The sequence below is a fragment of the Charadrius vociferus genome, unplaced genomic scaffold (assembly GCF_000708025.1).
Source record: "Charadrius vociferus isolate BGI_N301 unplaced genomic scaffold, ASM70802v2 scaffold147, whole genome shotgun sequence".
Lineage (NCBI taxonomy): Eukaryota > Metazoa > Chordata > Aves > Charadriiformes > Charadriidae > Charadrius > Charadrius vociferus.
In genome coordinates, this window is record NW_009649570.1 from 6,087,206 (window position 1) to 6,102,730 (window position 15,525).

Consider the following 15,525-nt stretch of genomic DNA (forward strand, 5'->3'; position numbering starts at 1 on the left):
CGGGGCGATTCTCGTTCCTCGGACTGCGGATGAGGGAAATCAAATGCACGTTAGTGGGAAAACAAGGTTTCTAGCCTCCTTTAGCTTGTGGCCATAGGCACGATTTGCAAAATGAAGTTAAACACAGTAAACGGAAAGGGAAAAAAAATAATAAAAAAAAGTGATAAAATTTTGTTCCAGCACAAACGGACACAAAGCAAACGCAACTCTAATGAGAACATAATTCTTTAGAAAAGAGTAGTAGTAGTGAAAGCAGGTATGTCTGTAAGCAAACACATGAAAAACAGGCACGGAGAAAGAGTGGACAAATGCTGGACCAGGCAGCAGAATTGGACCAGCAGCACAGGGCTGGCACCAGTTGCACCCTGCACCTGTACTTACCCCACACTAGTGACACGTTGGAACTCTGGTCTCCCAAGTTTTACCTTTAAACAAGGAATACTAGGCCTGACCCTAGAACAAGCTGGCATGCATGTAGCTGCAATATTTGGCTTTTAATAATTTCTTTCTACACTTTAAAATGCTTTTGTTGATTTCCTCCAAGGTGAGATAGGTCAACAGAATAATCATCTGTGTTCCTCAGGGGCCAAGACAGCTGCAACGTGAGGTGAAGAGAGTGAGGAACTTGTTTGCCACTGTGTGATGAGGAAAACATGCTACCATAGAGTAAACCAATAGGAAAAGGGGCTTCTGACTTTGTTTCTCTCTGTGGTAAGTCCATGTTCTGTCAGTTTTTACTCACTAGAATTGATGGAACAAAAGAAAAAAGACATGCTATGTGTATTGTGAAGATAACTGTGGTATCTAGAGTAATTTTTATTGTGACACCACCACTCTGCTCCTGTCTTAAAAGGTAAAAAGGATAAGCAGCAAACCAATACCTTCATAAATAACACTCTTTGCTCAAAGACAGCACACTAAAAGAGTGTGCTCTGGACTGAGTATTCACGGAATATCATTTGTCAGTAAGGCTTCCAGAATATACAGGTATCACAGTACCAGAATGACCATAATAAAAAGAAAGGAAAGGACTTTTCCATAGCTATGTATGAGTAAATTATGCACATACATGCACCAAAATAGATTTTTCTTTATTCTTGTAATTGAGCGCTCACAATATTTCCTTTTTTTGTACAAAAGTGGATGCAACTGTAACATAAAAAGCTGAAGAGCTACACAGAACGTAGTATGATTGTATCTCCTGTAGCAGCTTCTTTCCTAATCCTCTTCCAAATCCCTCACATAAAGATAAATTCTTGCAATCCTGACATTAGGATTATTCTTGAAGTAAAACATAAGCTGTAATCTTTCTGAAGCTGCCTGCTGCTCAGAATTAGGGCTGAGTATCTGAGCATATCCATATTGCAGGGACCCACTGGGGGTCGTCCTGTGCACGATGGACTGCAGACAGCAGCTGCGCAGATGCTTCTTGTAAATTGTCATTCACAATCACTTGATCAAAGAACTGACCAAACTGAGCTTCTATTTTCTTAGCCGAATCTTCCATCTCCTGTAAATCTTCTTCCTGTGAGACACAAAGTAAGAAGCTTTAGTGTAAAGGGAAACATACCTGCACAGCATCTGCAGAACACCTTGGGCCATGTAAATAAGAGGTGAATAGATAGTGCCAATGTACTTTATGTCATTTACAGTTTGTTATGGTCAATTAAGTCTGCTACAATCAGTTCCAAGTTTCTGAAACAGAGCTGACTGCCATATCCTTCCCAAGGAAATACCTTGTGTCTCGTATGCTGCATTTGACTCAAAAAGGTTATTCTGCTGATGAGTGCTAGCAGAGGATGTTAGGGACTGGAAAGCAAATCCATTAGCGCTTGTGTTCTCATTCTACATTTTAGTTTATTTCCCCAGTGTTCATGTCTTTCTGCCGTAGCAATCATGATTCATTCCCATATACAACTACAGACTGAGGTCTCCAAAATTTTAAGATGCTGAATTTGATTATGATTTGCATGGAAACAATTGTGACAATGCACTAGACACATTGTAAATACAAGATATGCATTTCCTACAAGCAGGATTTGTTTTTATCTATAAAACTTAGTATAGAATTGATATTGATGCTGTCATTAAGCTTACATGAAATAACAATACAGTCTTATAACTACACAGAAAAAATATTTGATTAAATTACTGAATGAAGCACACTCCAGATATTTCAGTGCAAACAGTTAATGTACGTGTTGACTCAAATGTTGCCAGAAGGTAGTTAATTAAACTGAAAATATACAAAATAGCCTCTGCTTTAGAGACATTTTGAAGCAAAATGCCTCGATCCCCCCGGTACAAATTACAACTCTTTTGCTTCAAAGTGAATCTGCAGGGGGAAAAAAATCCTAACAAACCAAACAGAAAAAGACAAGAATAACTTAGATTTGATCTGAGACACAATAATCTTTTAAAGAGTTAACACAATAATATAGTAGAATGCATTGGGTTCTAAACAGAGAATCCCAGAATAATAAACTGAGACCCAAATTTCACCTTGAATTTCATGTTCACATAATAATCCGTAATGATCCTGGCATTTTTACGAGTCTGCCTCATGCAGCTTATGCTGGATGGCTTGATGAATATAATGTAGGGCTTTAATTCATGAGTCCGGGCTACTTGTATGCCCTGCAAATTAAGAGTAAAAAAAAGTTAAACTATTTAAAGTGTATTCATCCCAGTTTTACTCCCATAAAAAGCCAGTTGTTATCTCCAGACCTAGCAGTAATCTTTTTCAGGAACACCTACTTTAAAATGACCTCGCTAATAATCCCTGGACCAGACACTGCTAAGCAACTATAGCATACCAATCCTTAATTCTGCTTAGTAACCCTATTAGGAGATGCTTTCAACTCCAGTGAGTGACTGGATGTTGTCATTAGCAGATCTCTACAATCAACAAAATTCAAGATGAATCTGAAAACTGTTTTTTTTTAACTCCTGGAAAGCTACCTTTGGAAAAAGTACACCATTATTGCTCCATATCGGAAGAAAGTATCCTGCTTTCAGAAATCTTTGTGCTGTGTAACATTCCCTGATGCTAATAAGCATTTTTAAACTAATGCAGAGCAGTGGAGGGAACTAGAAAAAATAAAAGAGAAAAAAAGAAAAAAGAAACACCAAAAAGCACAGCATGTAAAGTTGGCCAAGCCACCAGATGTAAAATACAAGTATGCAACTCGGCAATAATCTTCCTACCTCAGAGCAGTTACTGAAGAGTAGCTATGTTCCGTTACTTCATATACTTCCCAAAACTTGTCCTTTAAACTCACACCCTAAAAAACTGACAGTGGCACATCTATCCAAGTAGGAAGACTACATTTTTTTCCTCCTCCCTCTTGTTTAGGAGAAATGTAGCAGAAGAAACCCCAGGACATTTTTAGATGTGAAAAGAAGACTAAAGTGTGGCCTAATCTGCCCTTATAGCAGTTTGGATTTTGGGTAGTACCCCACAGGTCATGTTACTGAACTTTTATTTTAAAAAGCACAAACCAATGCTAACCTAAGGCTCTGACTACACTGGGTCTGCACAATTAGAGGGAAGTCTCTAAAAGTTACTGAGTGTCTCTCTTTACATTCAGACAGAAGAGATGCTGAAACCCAGAAGCTTGAACAGCTTCTAAGTACTAAATATGCAAGTTAACTTAGTGAGAAGTTTAGTCAGATTTTGCTGGACACAGCTTTAAGTCTCTTAGATATTTACAAACTCAGGCCTTTGTTAGCCTTTTCTTCATCGGCAAATTCAATGGAAAGATAGAAGGGAAAAAAAAAGTGAATAGTGTCTAAGTGAAAGATTAGCATGGTAAGTAGTTCTGAAGTGTTAAAGTTAATAAAACTAATTAGGAAGAAAATACAGAAGAATGCAAAGATTGCACTCAAAGTCTTTTTTACAATGCCCAGCATAGAAACATCTGGTAATTCCCCTAATATTTGAAGCACCTCTTGCCAATATCTGCTAGGGCATATGTGGAAGCTGTGCAAGCTCCCCTGACTCATATAGTAAACATTTGCAAACTGTGGTCCCTAGATGAATAGTGGTCTACACAGCAAGCACTGGCTGGAGGTTCTTGTAATACTGTTTGGTCGTGTGCAACAGCATCTTACTCCCAGCTGTTAAATTACTTCTGAAGAGAAATACATGTGTGATATAATTTCCCGCTTTTGCTTGATTACTTTAATAGTTGCTGGTTTTACCAAAGGGTGTTCAGAGATTGCTAGTGGAAGGACAGAAGTCTCAACTAAGAGGGCTTGGAGGAGGAGGAAATCCCATGCAACAGTCTCCATATGAAAGAATAATCCTTGTTTTAAGCAAGTATGAAAACTAATTTCTGCACCATTCTACCTCATAGTGCAGCTGCTGACTTGGAAACACGAACAAATGAACTACACTGATCTGTACATACTTGCCACTGTAGTATTCCCCCCCTTCCAAGACCCATGCAAAGAATAATCTATTATTAACAAGCTCCGTGAGCTAAAGTGAAAAACAAGACAAAGCAACTAACACTGTTCCAGTAGCTCAAGAAGGTACAGAGAATTATTTTTCCTTCCAGGAGATATGAACTGTAGCTTCCCTGCCCTTTTACAACTCACCTGTGGTTCTAAATCTATTACACAGATCTTCCCTTCATCAAGGACTGTTCGCACTGCATCAATACTGGTACCATACAAGTAACCTTTGTATTCCCCATATTCCAGCATTCTGCAACAGCGGTGAGGAAGGAAGAAAGAAAATGAAAGAGTACTTGAGTCTCAAGAAGGTTCCATTTAAGGGTGAAATCTTCAAATGTAATCCAGTGATCCAGACTGAATGATCATAAAACATAGTGAACACTGATGAACAACCTCCACCTTTGCTCTTTCCCACCACACTGGGCACAAATCAGAACCATTACAGTTCACATCTCCAAAGCACGCATTTTTTACTCATCTTGTTACAAATTAGGTGTTTAGAGGTTGTGATTCTAATGATAAAATGCTTGTCATTTATATAGTACTAAACGTCATAAATCAGAAGATATCAAAGCGCTTGGCACAGCTCAAGGAGTGTAGCTGTGTAGCTGTTGTGGTGCTGAGCTGGTCTGTCTTAGAGGGATTATTGATGCCTAGAAAGGAGCAGACACTTCTGAAAGTTTGGCCCTTACAGTTCAGCTGCTTACACGGAGATCTCATCACTGCAGAGATTCTGAGATGAAGTTGTAGATCAGGAACAGTTCTGACGCACTACTCAATTTTAGGAAGCAATCCAGTTTCCAGAAGAGTTAAACTCATAATTTACACATATATCAAATGAGCTCAGGACTGGAGATCCCACTTTCTTTTAGAAGGATTCTGAGATTAATTGTAGAGGAACTTATTTGCAACTGCACAAACACAATTTTTGAAGCAATGGGCTCAAGTAGTTTGACCAAAATTTACACCAAACATTCACAGTAAGTATGAGTGGAGGAGCCCAGACTTGAGACCTAACTACAAAACTGTCTTCTCTTGGATCATGCTGCATTTTAAGTAACAAAAGTGTAATTTGGCTCTCCTACTTACCTGTGGCTATACACCATGTTTTCAAAAGTTTCCTTTGATACATAGTGATATTCACGACCATTCATTTCATAACTCTTCTGAACACGAGTGGTGTCTGGAAGGAGATACAAGATACACACACACACAAAAATCAACTGCAAGTAAATTCTTGTAATTTTATAAATGAGAATGAGACAACTATGAGGACTATAAATCAGTATTTTCATAAGTAATAAAGTGAGTTGTTTCCATTTGCTAATCCAGAGCAAAAGCCTTGTCTAATCTACTTGTTGCTCAGTGGGAAGTCCTTGAAAATTAGCAAAGTGTGTATGTATTTCTTGGAATGGAAGGAGAGTGGTTTAATCCAAATATCTGTGACTCAAACCAATCAGGAACTCCTCTGGAACTGGCTGCACAACTGTTTTTACTCCTCTGAGGTAAAATGGATTAAAGTTCATTTGGAAACATCCCACAAGCCTTCCCACACTTGCACCTTTCCCATATCTGGGATCTTAAGCACAAAAGAATTCCTGAATTTTCAACCAGCTTCAGATTCATACACCTCCTGTTTGGTTATCCAAATCACAAGAACCACGTAAGCACAGGTAGAAACAGTTTCAGTTATTACGTCAGAAATTAAGCTGTGTAAGTCTCATCTGAGACTAGAAGGCTAATGAGGAAAGCTGCAAAGCCTATTAAGCACCAACTTCTGTTGCCTTCATTCTCATATCTGATCGCTTAAACACTATGAACTTACAATATCCTTAAGAAACATTCTTATTTTTAAATCTAGGAAAAGCAAACATCAAGATTAAACAAAATCATGCAGATAATCTAGTGCTACATAAAGCTTTAAGGGTTTCAGGAGCTGTAACTTGAAAATACCCTTGACTGATTTGCCAAAACAAGAACATAGTATTTTAAACTAACCCTTACAAAAGCAAATGAGTCTAGCTTGCTGTAGAATTGAAAAAAACAGCCATACAGCAAAGAGTGTATGAATACACAAAGGCAAGAGGGAGGTAACTTGAAATTTCCTGATCATGCTTGAACGAGGCAGTGGGGGAAAGAGGAAGAACATTACATACGAGGTACGGCGCTTTGAAACTCTCGTGGGTTACTTGCAATAAGCCTTCGCCTTAGTTCATTCACACCAACTCCTGCAGGACCTAAAAAGTTGGAAAAGCAAATAATATTACTGACAGTGGCACTTTTCACATACACTCCCCCCATTTTCTAACACATTGCACACACATAAATAAAATGTATGTAAGTTCCCCAAAAATGTACCAGAAGTGACCAAAGGATCTTGATTGATTCAGGGTACAAATCACCTCCTAGAAATACAGCCATACCCAGCCAGCAACTGAGCAATACCATTTAAAAAAATATCAAATACTTCCAGATTTAGAAAGGACAATGGATTTGCCTTTACTCAGTTTGCCTTATCAGGATCATGGAACACTGCAGAACAGCAGCTTCCTTTCAGTCACTATCATGAAAGACTATTTGAGAGCCTGCAGACCACTTAATACAGTATTTCCTATAGTAAGCACTATTAAAAGCATTTTTTTAGCTTTCCCTACTGCCCATGATTGAGATTTTTCTAGTTTGGAGTTTAAATATTCTTACTATTGCCATATCCATGCATTTTGCACTGGCTGTAGAAATGCCTCAATGTAAAGATGTTTTCTAGTAACTTACAAATGTTTTCTCATCACTTTCTGTAACAGTCCCAACAGAATATAAACCGGAACCATTTCCATAATCAAATCCATTATCAACCAGCATTCCTAACTGTAGTGCTTTTTCTGAGGACTTCATTATTATCTTTTTTTTTTAAATATTCACTATCTCAAGCAAAGAAGATGATACATACATTAAACTTCAAAACAACAATGGGGTCAAATTACAGACAATCACTCTTGAAATGTTGCTTTGAGAGCTACTTGCACAGTCTGCAACCATTGCAATCAGCAGCAGGACACCTCAGTGGATCAGCCCATGACTGACTTCTTCCTCCCCTCTGTTATAGGTTGTGAGGTTTGCAGGAGAAAGTAATTAACCTCTTACCCACTAGTATGATTAGTCTGTTCCGGTCTGCTGGGTGCCGCTGGTACCTAACCACCTCTTCATATGGAGCTGCAAGAGCGCTGCAACAGCTGCTGGGGCACCGAGCGTAACATGACTGCTGGTTGGTCCGGGATTTCCTGCGACACAGACGCATACTTCTACGGAAACCAGCTGTAAGGGGCAAAGTCATCAGTACTAGAAAATACACCCAAGATGCAGGCAACTAGTGCTTTAGTCTAGAGTGTCTCTTTCTAAGCCACACAACGTACTGGTTTTTTGAGCTTTTTGCAAGGTGAAAATTAGTGTATTTCGATGCTGCACTTGGTATGACTGCTTGGTAGAACCTCTGAGCATTAAAATACAGCTAAAGAGGTCAAAGCTCACTGAAAGTCACCTGAAAATTAGCCCTGAATAAAGTCCCCCAAAAGATCCCCAAAACAAGCCGAAGCTGGTTCACTCTTCTAAAGCAAATCCGGAACATTTACTCCAGCCTCCAGAATGAATCCAAATATTTTAAAGGTCACTATGGTTTAGTAAAAGGGATAGGTTTGTTGCTCCACCTTACCATCCAACTCTGGGAACCTCACTTTTAGGTCTACTTTTCTAATGAAAACCCTCATGCTTATTCTCAGTGGGTGACAGACAACAGAACAACATTACGTTCTAGCAAAACTAATCATAAAGGGAAATCTTAACAGCCAGTTAAATTAAAATAGTGGTGGCCAGGTCTCAGTAGAAACCTAACAGGAAGAGAGATATAAATGGAGAGAACAAGCATTAGTGGGAGGAAAGTGACTTTTTGAAGTTTGGAAAACAGAGCAAGTAGAATTCAATTCATTAAGTCTTTAGGTGAAATAAACAAGGCACTTTATTTAACTTCAGACAAGCACTTAATCTAGATGAAGCCCCAAACATCTTACTTATCTTTAGTCATTGCGTACCAATAAATACTCGTTGACCAAATTCACCAAATTCTTCCTCTTCTAGAATAAGAAGAACAAATACTCATGAAATAAAAAAACAGTGAAATCTTAAGAGCTAGACAGCTAACAATTATTATGATCCCAAATGAAAAACAGTGTTTCAGTAAACATATGGAAGTACCATGCGTAATCTTGCACTCCAGAGGGACCTTGCCATCCAGAGGGATCTTGACAGACTTGAGAGGTGGGCCCGTGCAGACCTCATGAAGTTCAACAAGGCTAAGTGCAAGGTCCTGCATGTGAGGCAGGGCAATGCCAAGCACAAATACAGGCTGGGCAGAGAATGGATTCAGAGCAGCTCTCAGGAGAAGGGCTTGGGGTCTTGGTTGATGAGAAGCTCAACATGAGCTGACAAAGTACTCTTGCAGCCCAGAAAGCCAACTGTATCCTAGGCTGCATCAAAAGAAGCATGGCCAGCAGGTCAAGGGAGGTGATTCTCCCCCTTTAAGCCACTCTCGTGAGACCCCACCTGCAGTAATGCGTCAAGCCCTGGAGCCCACAACAAAAGGACATGGACCTGTTTGAGCGGGTCCAGAGGAAGGCCACCAAGGTGATCAGAGGGCTGGAGCACCTCTCCTATGAGGACAGGCTGAGAGAGTTGGGCTTGTTCAGCCTGGAGAAGAGAAGGCTCTGGCAAGACCTTATAGCAGCCTTCCAGTACTTAAAGGGGGCCTACAGGAAAGATGGGGAGGGACACTTTATCAGGGAGTGTAGTGATAGGATGAGGGGGAATCGTTTGAAATTGAAAGAGGGTAGATTTAGATTAGATATTAGGAAGAAATTCTTTACTGTGAGGGTGGTGAGGCACTGGAACAGGTTGCCCAGAGAAGTTGTGGATGCCCCATCCCTGGAGGTGTTCAAGGCCAGGCTGGATGGGGCTTTGAGCAACCTGGTCTAGTAGAAGGTTTCCCTGCGCATGGCTAATAAAAAAAAAGCACACTACTCCATAATATGAAATTTTCAAATATTTCATATGACCAATCACTAATTCAAAGGACCAATATTTCTGTAAGAGAAAAATTAAATTTAGAAAGTCTTGGAATTTTCTAAATTAGATTTGACACCCAACATTTTATTTGTTTCATTCCTAAGATAACTAGATGCCACACAATATTTTGAAATACTTACAGTGAAAAAACCTCCACATAATTTAAGCTTTTCAGGTGAAAATTAGCTTACAAGCATTCTTTAGTTATAACATTACAGTAACCACCAAGTCAGTAGCTCAAGATGAGAAATAAAAAAATTATAACTCAGTTTCTGCCCAATAGCATGGTTGGAAAATACAACATGCATCTGCTCAGATCTTTCTGGCAGAATGAAGACCTGATTTTATTATTTCTTTTTAATCATCTTTAGGTCAGTGATATCTGTACTGCAACATCCCAAACTAATCTGTTTCCTCCAATTCTTGTTCCCTGCGAAGGCTTAACCATTCAGGCGAGCCTCCTAAGTCTCTACATGTATTTTTTTAAATTAAATCTCTCCTATAAGGCTCAAAAATACCGATTTCCCAATAGATCAATGCTCTAAGAGTTTAGAAACTATTTTATAAAGGTGATCTGAAAACAAATAACTAAGGAAAAAAAATAGGGTCAGCAGTGTTTAGATTTCTCTTCAAAAAGGACTCCTAATTTTCTTCCAGTCATGCATGTAGTTATCCAAGCTGTGTATTCCCTTTATTTAGGCCTTGTTAAAGCATGAATAGATACAGAAGACACAGGCATATATTTAAAGGCAGTAATTGTTCCGCGGCAAGAACATGATTGTCATTTGCAAAGTATGAAATGTAATGTCTTTTAGCACTAGATTCTTTGATTGACAGTTATCTCATAAGCATGCAAGTATCAAAAAAGAATTAGATGCATCTTAGTTACTCTACTTTCACATCTATACAGTCTTCACTACTTGTACCTTTAAAAGACAGTTTTATTCCTACATTTCTATATGTACTAACAACTCCTTGTTTATGACTGTAGAAAAAACTACTTGGCACAAAACCGCTCATTCAGGGCAAAGTTCAGAGTACTGTTCAGCTGACATATGCCTGTATCATTTGTATCCTCAAGTCTTTTTAGCCATCATTCAAATCTTTTTGAACATCTCTGCTTCATCTACCCTCTGTTCTATAGTATGGAGTGCAGTATAGAATCCTACAGGGAACAAGCAATTCAGCTACTGTGTATTGTAAGAGGAGTGGTAGTTCCGGGTAATGCAATAAACACAGAAAAATTCTAATAGATTAGTGCTTACAGGAGACAGGGAGAAAAAAATTACTGTTACCTTCTTTAAGTTCCTCTGCACGTTCAGATAGAGACAGACATAAAACAAGTAGTTTTTACAAGACAGTTGGTACTAAGGTTAAAAAAAATCCAACCAGAATTGTCCAATGCATTTAGGAAATTTAGGAAACAGGTACTGCAGGCTTTAAATCTAAAATATTCCTGTTTGAGCATGAATCCTCAGTTCCCAAAGAATAAGAGACTCAGCCACAGCATCTCTGTCAGTATCGTGCTTGCAAAATACATCACACAGGTGCTCAACTACTGGTTAACTTAAAGTAAAATGTAGGATAGCAAATATTTGCACCTTTATTCCTGTGACTGTCTGGATACAGCAGAGAGCTGAGTCAGCACTGAGTAGTGAATAGGATTTGCAAGACTAATCCCCAGGTGCAGTTATCAGAAACATCCTAGCCTGAAAACAAAAGACTGCCCTGTAGACCTGCTGGTTCTGTCTTAAAAGGTTTGGGCATTGCTTGAAAGTTGGAAAAGAACAAACCACCCATGATATGAGAAGGTCTGACTGGCAAGTAGGAACCTTATGGAGAAGAGCAAGTGTAAGGTGGAATGACATTTTCTCCACAAGATTACCAAGCATCTCAAACAAGAAGTTTAGCAGTAGTAGATTTATTTTAGTGGAAAAATTATTCATGTTAGAATTAGTTTTTGCAGAACTCTGAAAATGCTGTAAATAGGTAGCTGGTCCCTAAAAAAAAACAACCCCCAAACCAGCTTCGTTAAAAAAAAAAAGCACTGATTGATTCTATGTGTTATACATAAGTCATTCATTTTATAAAAGCATTTGAGTTTCTTGTATGCCAACCATGCACACAATTAGGAACCCAGAACAGCTTTCCTCTTTACCACATCAACTCCTACAGGTGCTGGGGATTCAGGCCTCCGTTACCCTAAGGTAATCCAATTATCTACTGACATCAGTGCAGCCCCTGCTGTCACAGCTTGCACAGGTATAACTGATCAGGATTTGACAAAGAGATCTGATACTGATGCACGAGAAGAAACACTCACACTTGTGGGATAATGGGACAAAAACCTTACTACTAAGGTAATCAGAGAGCAAGAGGAAGACTTAAGGTAACAGGATTTTACATAATGGCTTTTCAAGACAGAATGACTTCTAAAGCTAGAATGGCATTCTGGTTTTTGTCACCTGCTTAAGACAAGTCTATGGACACCTGTCTCACAGCAGAACAATGCCAAGGAATTTGGAGTTAGGTCAGAGGAACTTACCAGACTCAAACGTTTCTTCATCTTGTTTAGTAATCCAGATAGCAAAGATATTAAAAAAAATTCAAAAGTTAATTCTTTTCCTCCTATAGAATTTCAGATCAGAAATCAATTTTCCAGCTGCTATCAGTCTGTCTCACACATACTTTCCCCACTTCCCTCTACAATGAGGTGGCAAAATACAGCTCACCACGCTTGAATTAACTGTCTGGTCTCTCTCCACCCAGTCCTACAGGATCACATCCCTCCATGACAGTTTTCTGAATTACTTCAGGAGAAGGAAGAATGAGGTGTGCTGCTTTAGGGAGCAAGTCAAGCCTACAGTCTGCACATGTACTATTTAAATGTAAAAACCTATATATTCAGTACCTAAAAACATATTCTCCTGAGATCAGTTTCTTGACAGTGAATTGTGTGGGTTCTCCAAGACTACAATCATCTGTGGCATTAAATATACGATAGACAAAAACTATGGTAACATTACAGCCACAGTCCAAAACCTGAATCAAAAAGTTTGGATCTCATTCAGGCAGGTAGTTTTAGGGTGGTCTCTCTTTTCGGCCCAACGCTTCACTATAAGAACTGTACACAAGAACTGCAAACAGCTCTTTTTAATACACTAATATATGATAAGGTTTCCAGGATATGAAACGTAGAATGAGTGTTTTTACTGGGAAAAAAAAAAATAGGCTTTAACTAGCTACTACCCTGAAGCAAATAGAATAATCTCAAGTGAATTTCAGTTACCTGTTTCCACACACTTCTCATCAATCTGCATGTCATCCTCTACAGATCAACACAAGGAAAAAAAATCATCTGAATCAGAAAAACACTGGGGAGGAAAAAAGCCTTACAGATCTTACAAGACTGAACTCAGACATCAGGAAGAAAACATTTGAAGCTCAGATCAGAATTAGACATCTTTAAGGATTTTAACACTGCTAAATCTAACTTACTGATGTTCCCTGTCTTTAGTGAGCAAAAGGCTCTTAAACTAGTGCTCTGAAGGGCTTGTGGTAGAGAGGGAAACACGTCTAACTTTAGTTCTCCTTTTGAAATAATAAAAGGTTTAACATGGCTGTCGCTCTGTTTATCCTGTAGGTATCCATTTATTAAGTATTACCATGACAGAATATAATTTTCCACTCACTCACTTCTCTCTTGTAGCTTTTATAAGTGTGTTTCTTTCCAATATGCTTCACTCAAGGAAAGTGTTTAGTTTGGTTGTTTTTATTATTACTTTTACAAGGAAGAAAAGGAAAAGATTGATTCAGCTCCCTCTCCATCCCCAGACCACATCAATTCATGTCCTTGAAATGCGATCTCATGGGCTTGCGCAATCCCATGGTATCACAACACTGCACTGTTTGCGTGTTCTGTGCTTGTGTGCCTCTCCAGATAGGCCCAGTAGGAGCTATTTTCCAGTTACAGGGTAATTGTCAGGGCATCTGTCAACCATATTCTGCCCATATGTATCCTTTAAAGAAATACTGTCTCGGAACTGCTCAGGTCAGCTGCTGAAGATGGAACAGAAAGAGGGAGAAGAAAAGAGAAAGAGGAAAAAGTAGTCTTTCCTTCCTCAAGGCAACCCATCCAAACTGTCAGTTCCCTACCAGATAATGCATAGCTTAACTTTCCACTTTAAGAGAATGTACGCTTCTACTATTTCAAGAGAAAGAAGACTTGATTTCAATTATGCTAAGCACACAAAATGCCAAGAACTTGGGTTTCTTTTGCATGTATTTACCAAACTGCTTATTTTCTGACAACTTTTTAAAAAGCCTATAAAACAACGTGCTATATTGATTCCAGGTACAGGAATGCAATATTGTCCAGATACTATCTCCTACCTTCTTCGACAGTGCTTACTGCCCACAGCATATCCATTGAAGCAGTTAAAATGCAATAAAATTATGGTGAAAGAGAGCTCCAGCTCTACCAAACAAAGCAATTAGTGCAAGAAGAATCCTAGGCAATGAAACACACTCAATCTGGGAGTTACCAAGAGATATACTGGTATAAGGAACCATAGAAGAAAATGGGGAGAGAGAAAACAGGAAGAATGTTCTTTGTATGGGAATAATTGCATGTTTACAGAAAGTTACAGTTGGCAGAGGATAATGTTTCTGGATTGTCACTACAAATAAACTCATGGGAAGCATAGCTTGTCTTACACCTCAGGGAAAACGTTCTATCTTTCTCTCAATAGTTTTGATGACAAAGAAACCTTCTCAACATATCACATGGCATCTTACAGTGCAGAACTGTTATCTGTGTCCCTAGAAAGCCAGGCTAGTACAATTGTCACCACAGACTTAGTCACACCCAATTCTCCTAGAGAGCTCCTAGATTTTACAGACGTCAGTAGGAGTTGAATTCACAGCTTCTCTCACAGTCAGATCCCAAGTACAGTGGAAACAACAATTACCACCATCACTACTGCAGGTACAACTACCATTAAGTATTTATTTTCCTGGGGATAGTTAATGCACTTCTGAGGTTACAATATGGCTCCAGAAACAATGTCTTTGAATTAAATTGAATTGTATAAGCTTCTATTTCAGTATCCCTGGAAATTGAGACAAAGACCTTTTTTTCCTACTTTACCATTCAAATAACTTTTCACTCACACATTGATGATTTGAGACAGAGATGGGGCTGGAAAGGCTGAGACCACCAGAATTCTCGCTGCTTCCTACATAGAAATAAATTTATCACGGTTAAAGAAATAAAACAGTCTACAAGCACATTATGCGCCAGTCAGATTGACTGCTTACACGTAAGATCAATCAGTACTGAGCTGACAGAAGACACCAAGAATGGAAACATTACCTATGTTTTAGCCCACTGAAGAGTCCTGAAAAAAAGCCAACATGTTATCAGAACTATTTAAAGACAATTTCCAAATCTGCAGCCCAGAAGTATTTAGAGTATGCTGAGTTTATATATAAGGACAGGAAGATAAGCCATACTGTGGTACAGACTCCTGGAAATAGGAGAGTGTGCTACTGCTATGTGTAGTAGCACTACTGCCTCTGTTCCTACACAGAGCCTCTTGCTTGCAGCCTCAATAACAACTTAGTTTGATTTCCACTTTAATTATACAGGCCACAGCTAGGTTTAGATATAGTACAAATCAAAGTTTATCATCTACAATTGCATGGCCTTATGTCTTCCTGAGGGTAAGACAGATGGGACATGCAGTTAGAGTTCAACTACTGTGGTTCTGAAAGCATGTAGTGTAAAAATAATAGGCTATTTATGCAGAAAATAATAGGCAAGGGATCCTTGTTCTTCCTTGAGCACATTTTTTTGTTTCTCTCCTTTCTTTTAAATTCGTCTACTCAGTTTTGACCAAAGCTGAAGAGGTTGCTCATGCCTCACAGCACATCTTTTAAAAAAGTGTTTCT

At 38.8% G+C, this 15,525-nt stretch overlaps 1 protein-coding gene across 1 annotated transcript in view; it reads right to left on the reverse strand.

The window, feature by feature from the left end:
* Positions 1-1,067: 1,067 nt before the first annotated feature.
* Positions 1,068-15,525, reverse strand: part of MPP4 (membrane protein, palmitoylated 4 (MAGUK p55 subfamily member 4)) — a 29,555-nt gene continuing 15,097 nt past the window's right edge. Inside the window, exons 10-21 of the mRNA XM_009890238.1 lie at positions 14,746-14,810; positions 13,966-13,983; positions 12,863-12,901; positions 12,119-12,139; positions 10,869-10,883; positions 8,544-8,585; positions 7,603-7,773; positions 6,618-6,698; positions 5,551-5,644; positions 4,603-4,711; positions 2,503-2,637; positions 1,068-1,525 (exon numbers count right to left, since the gene is read on the reverse strand). Of these exons, the coding sequence (XP_009888540.1) occupies positions 1,334-1,525; positions 2,503-2,637; positions 4,603-4,711; positions 5,551-5,644; positions 6,618-6,698; positions 7,603-7,773; positions 8,544-8,585; positions 10,869-10,883; positions 12,119-12,139; positions 12,863-12,901; positions 13,966-13,983; positions 14,746-14,810 (982 nt within the window). The 3' untranslated portion in view covers positions 1,068-1,333. The remainder of the gene's footprint in view (positions 1,526-2,502; positions 2,638-4,602; positions 4,712-5,550; positions 5,645-6,617; positions 6,699-7,602; positions 7,774-8,543; positions 8,586-10,868; positions 10,884-12,118; positions 12,140-12,862; positions 12,902-13,965; positions 13,984-14,745; positions 14,811-15,525) is intronic.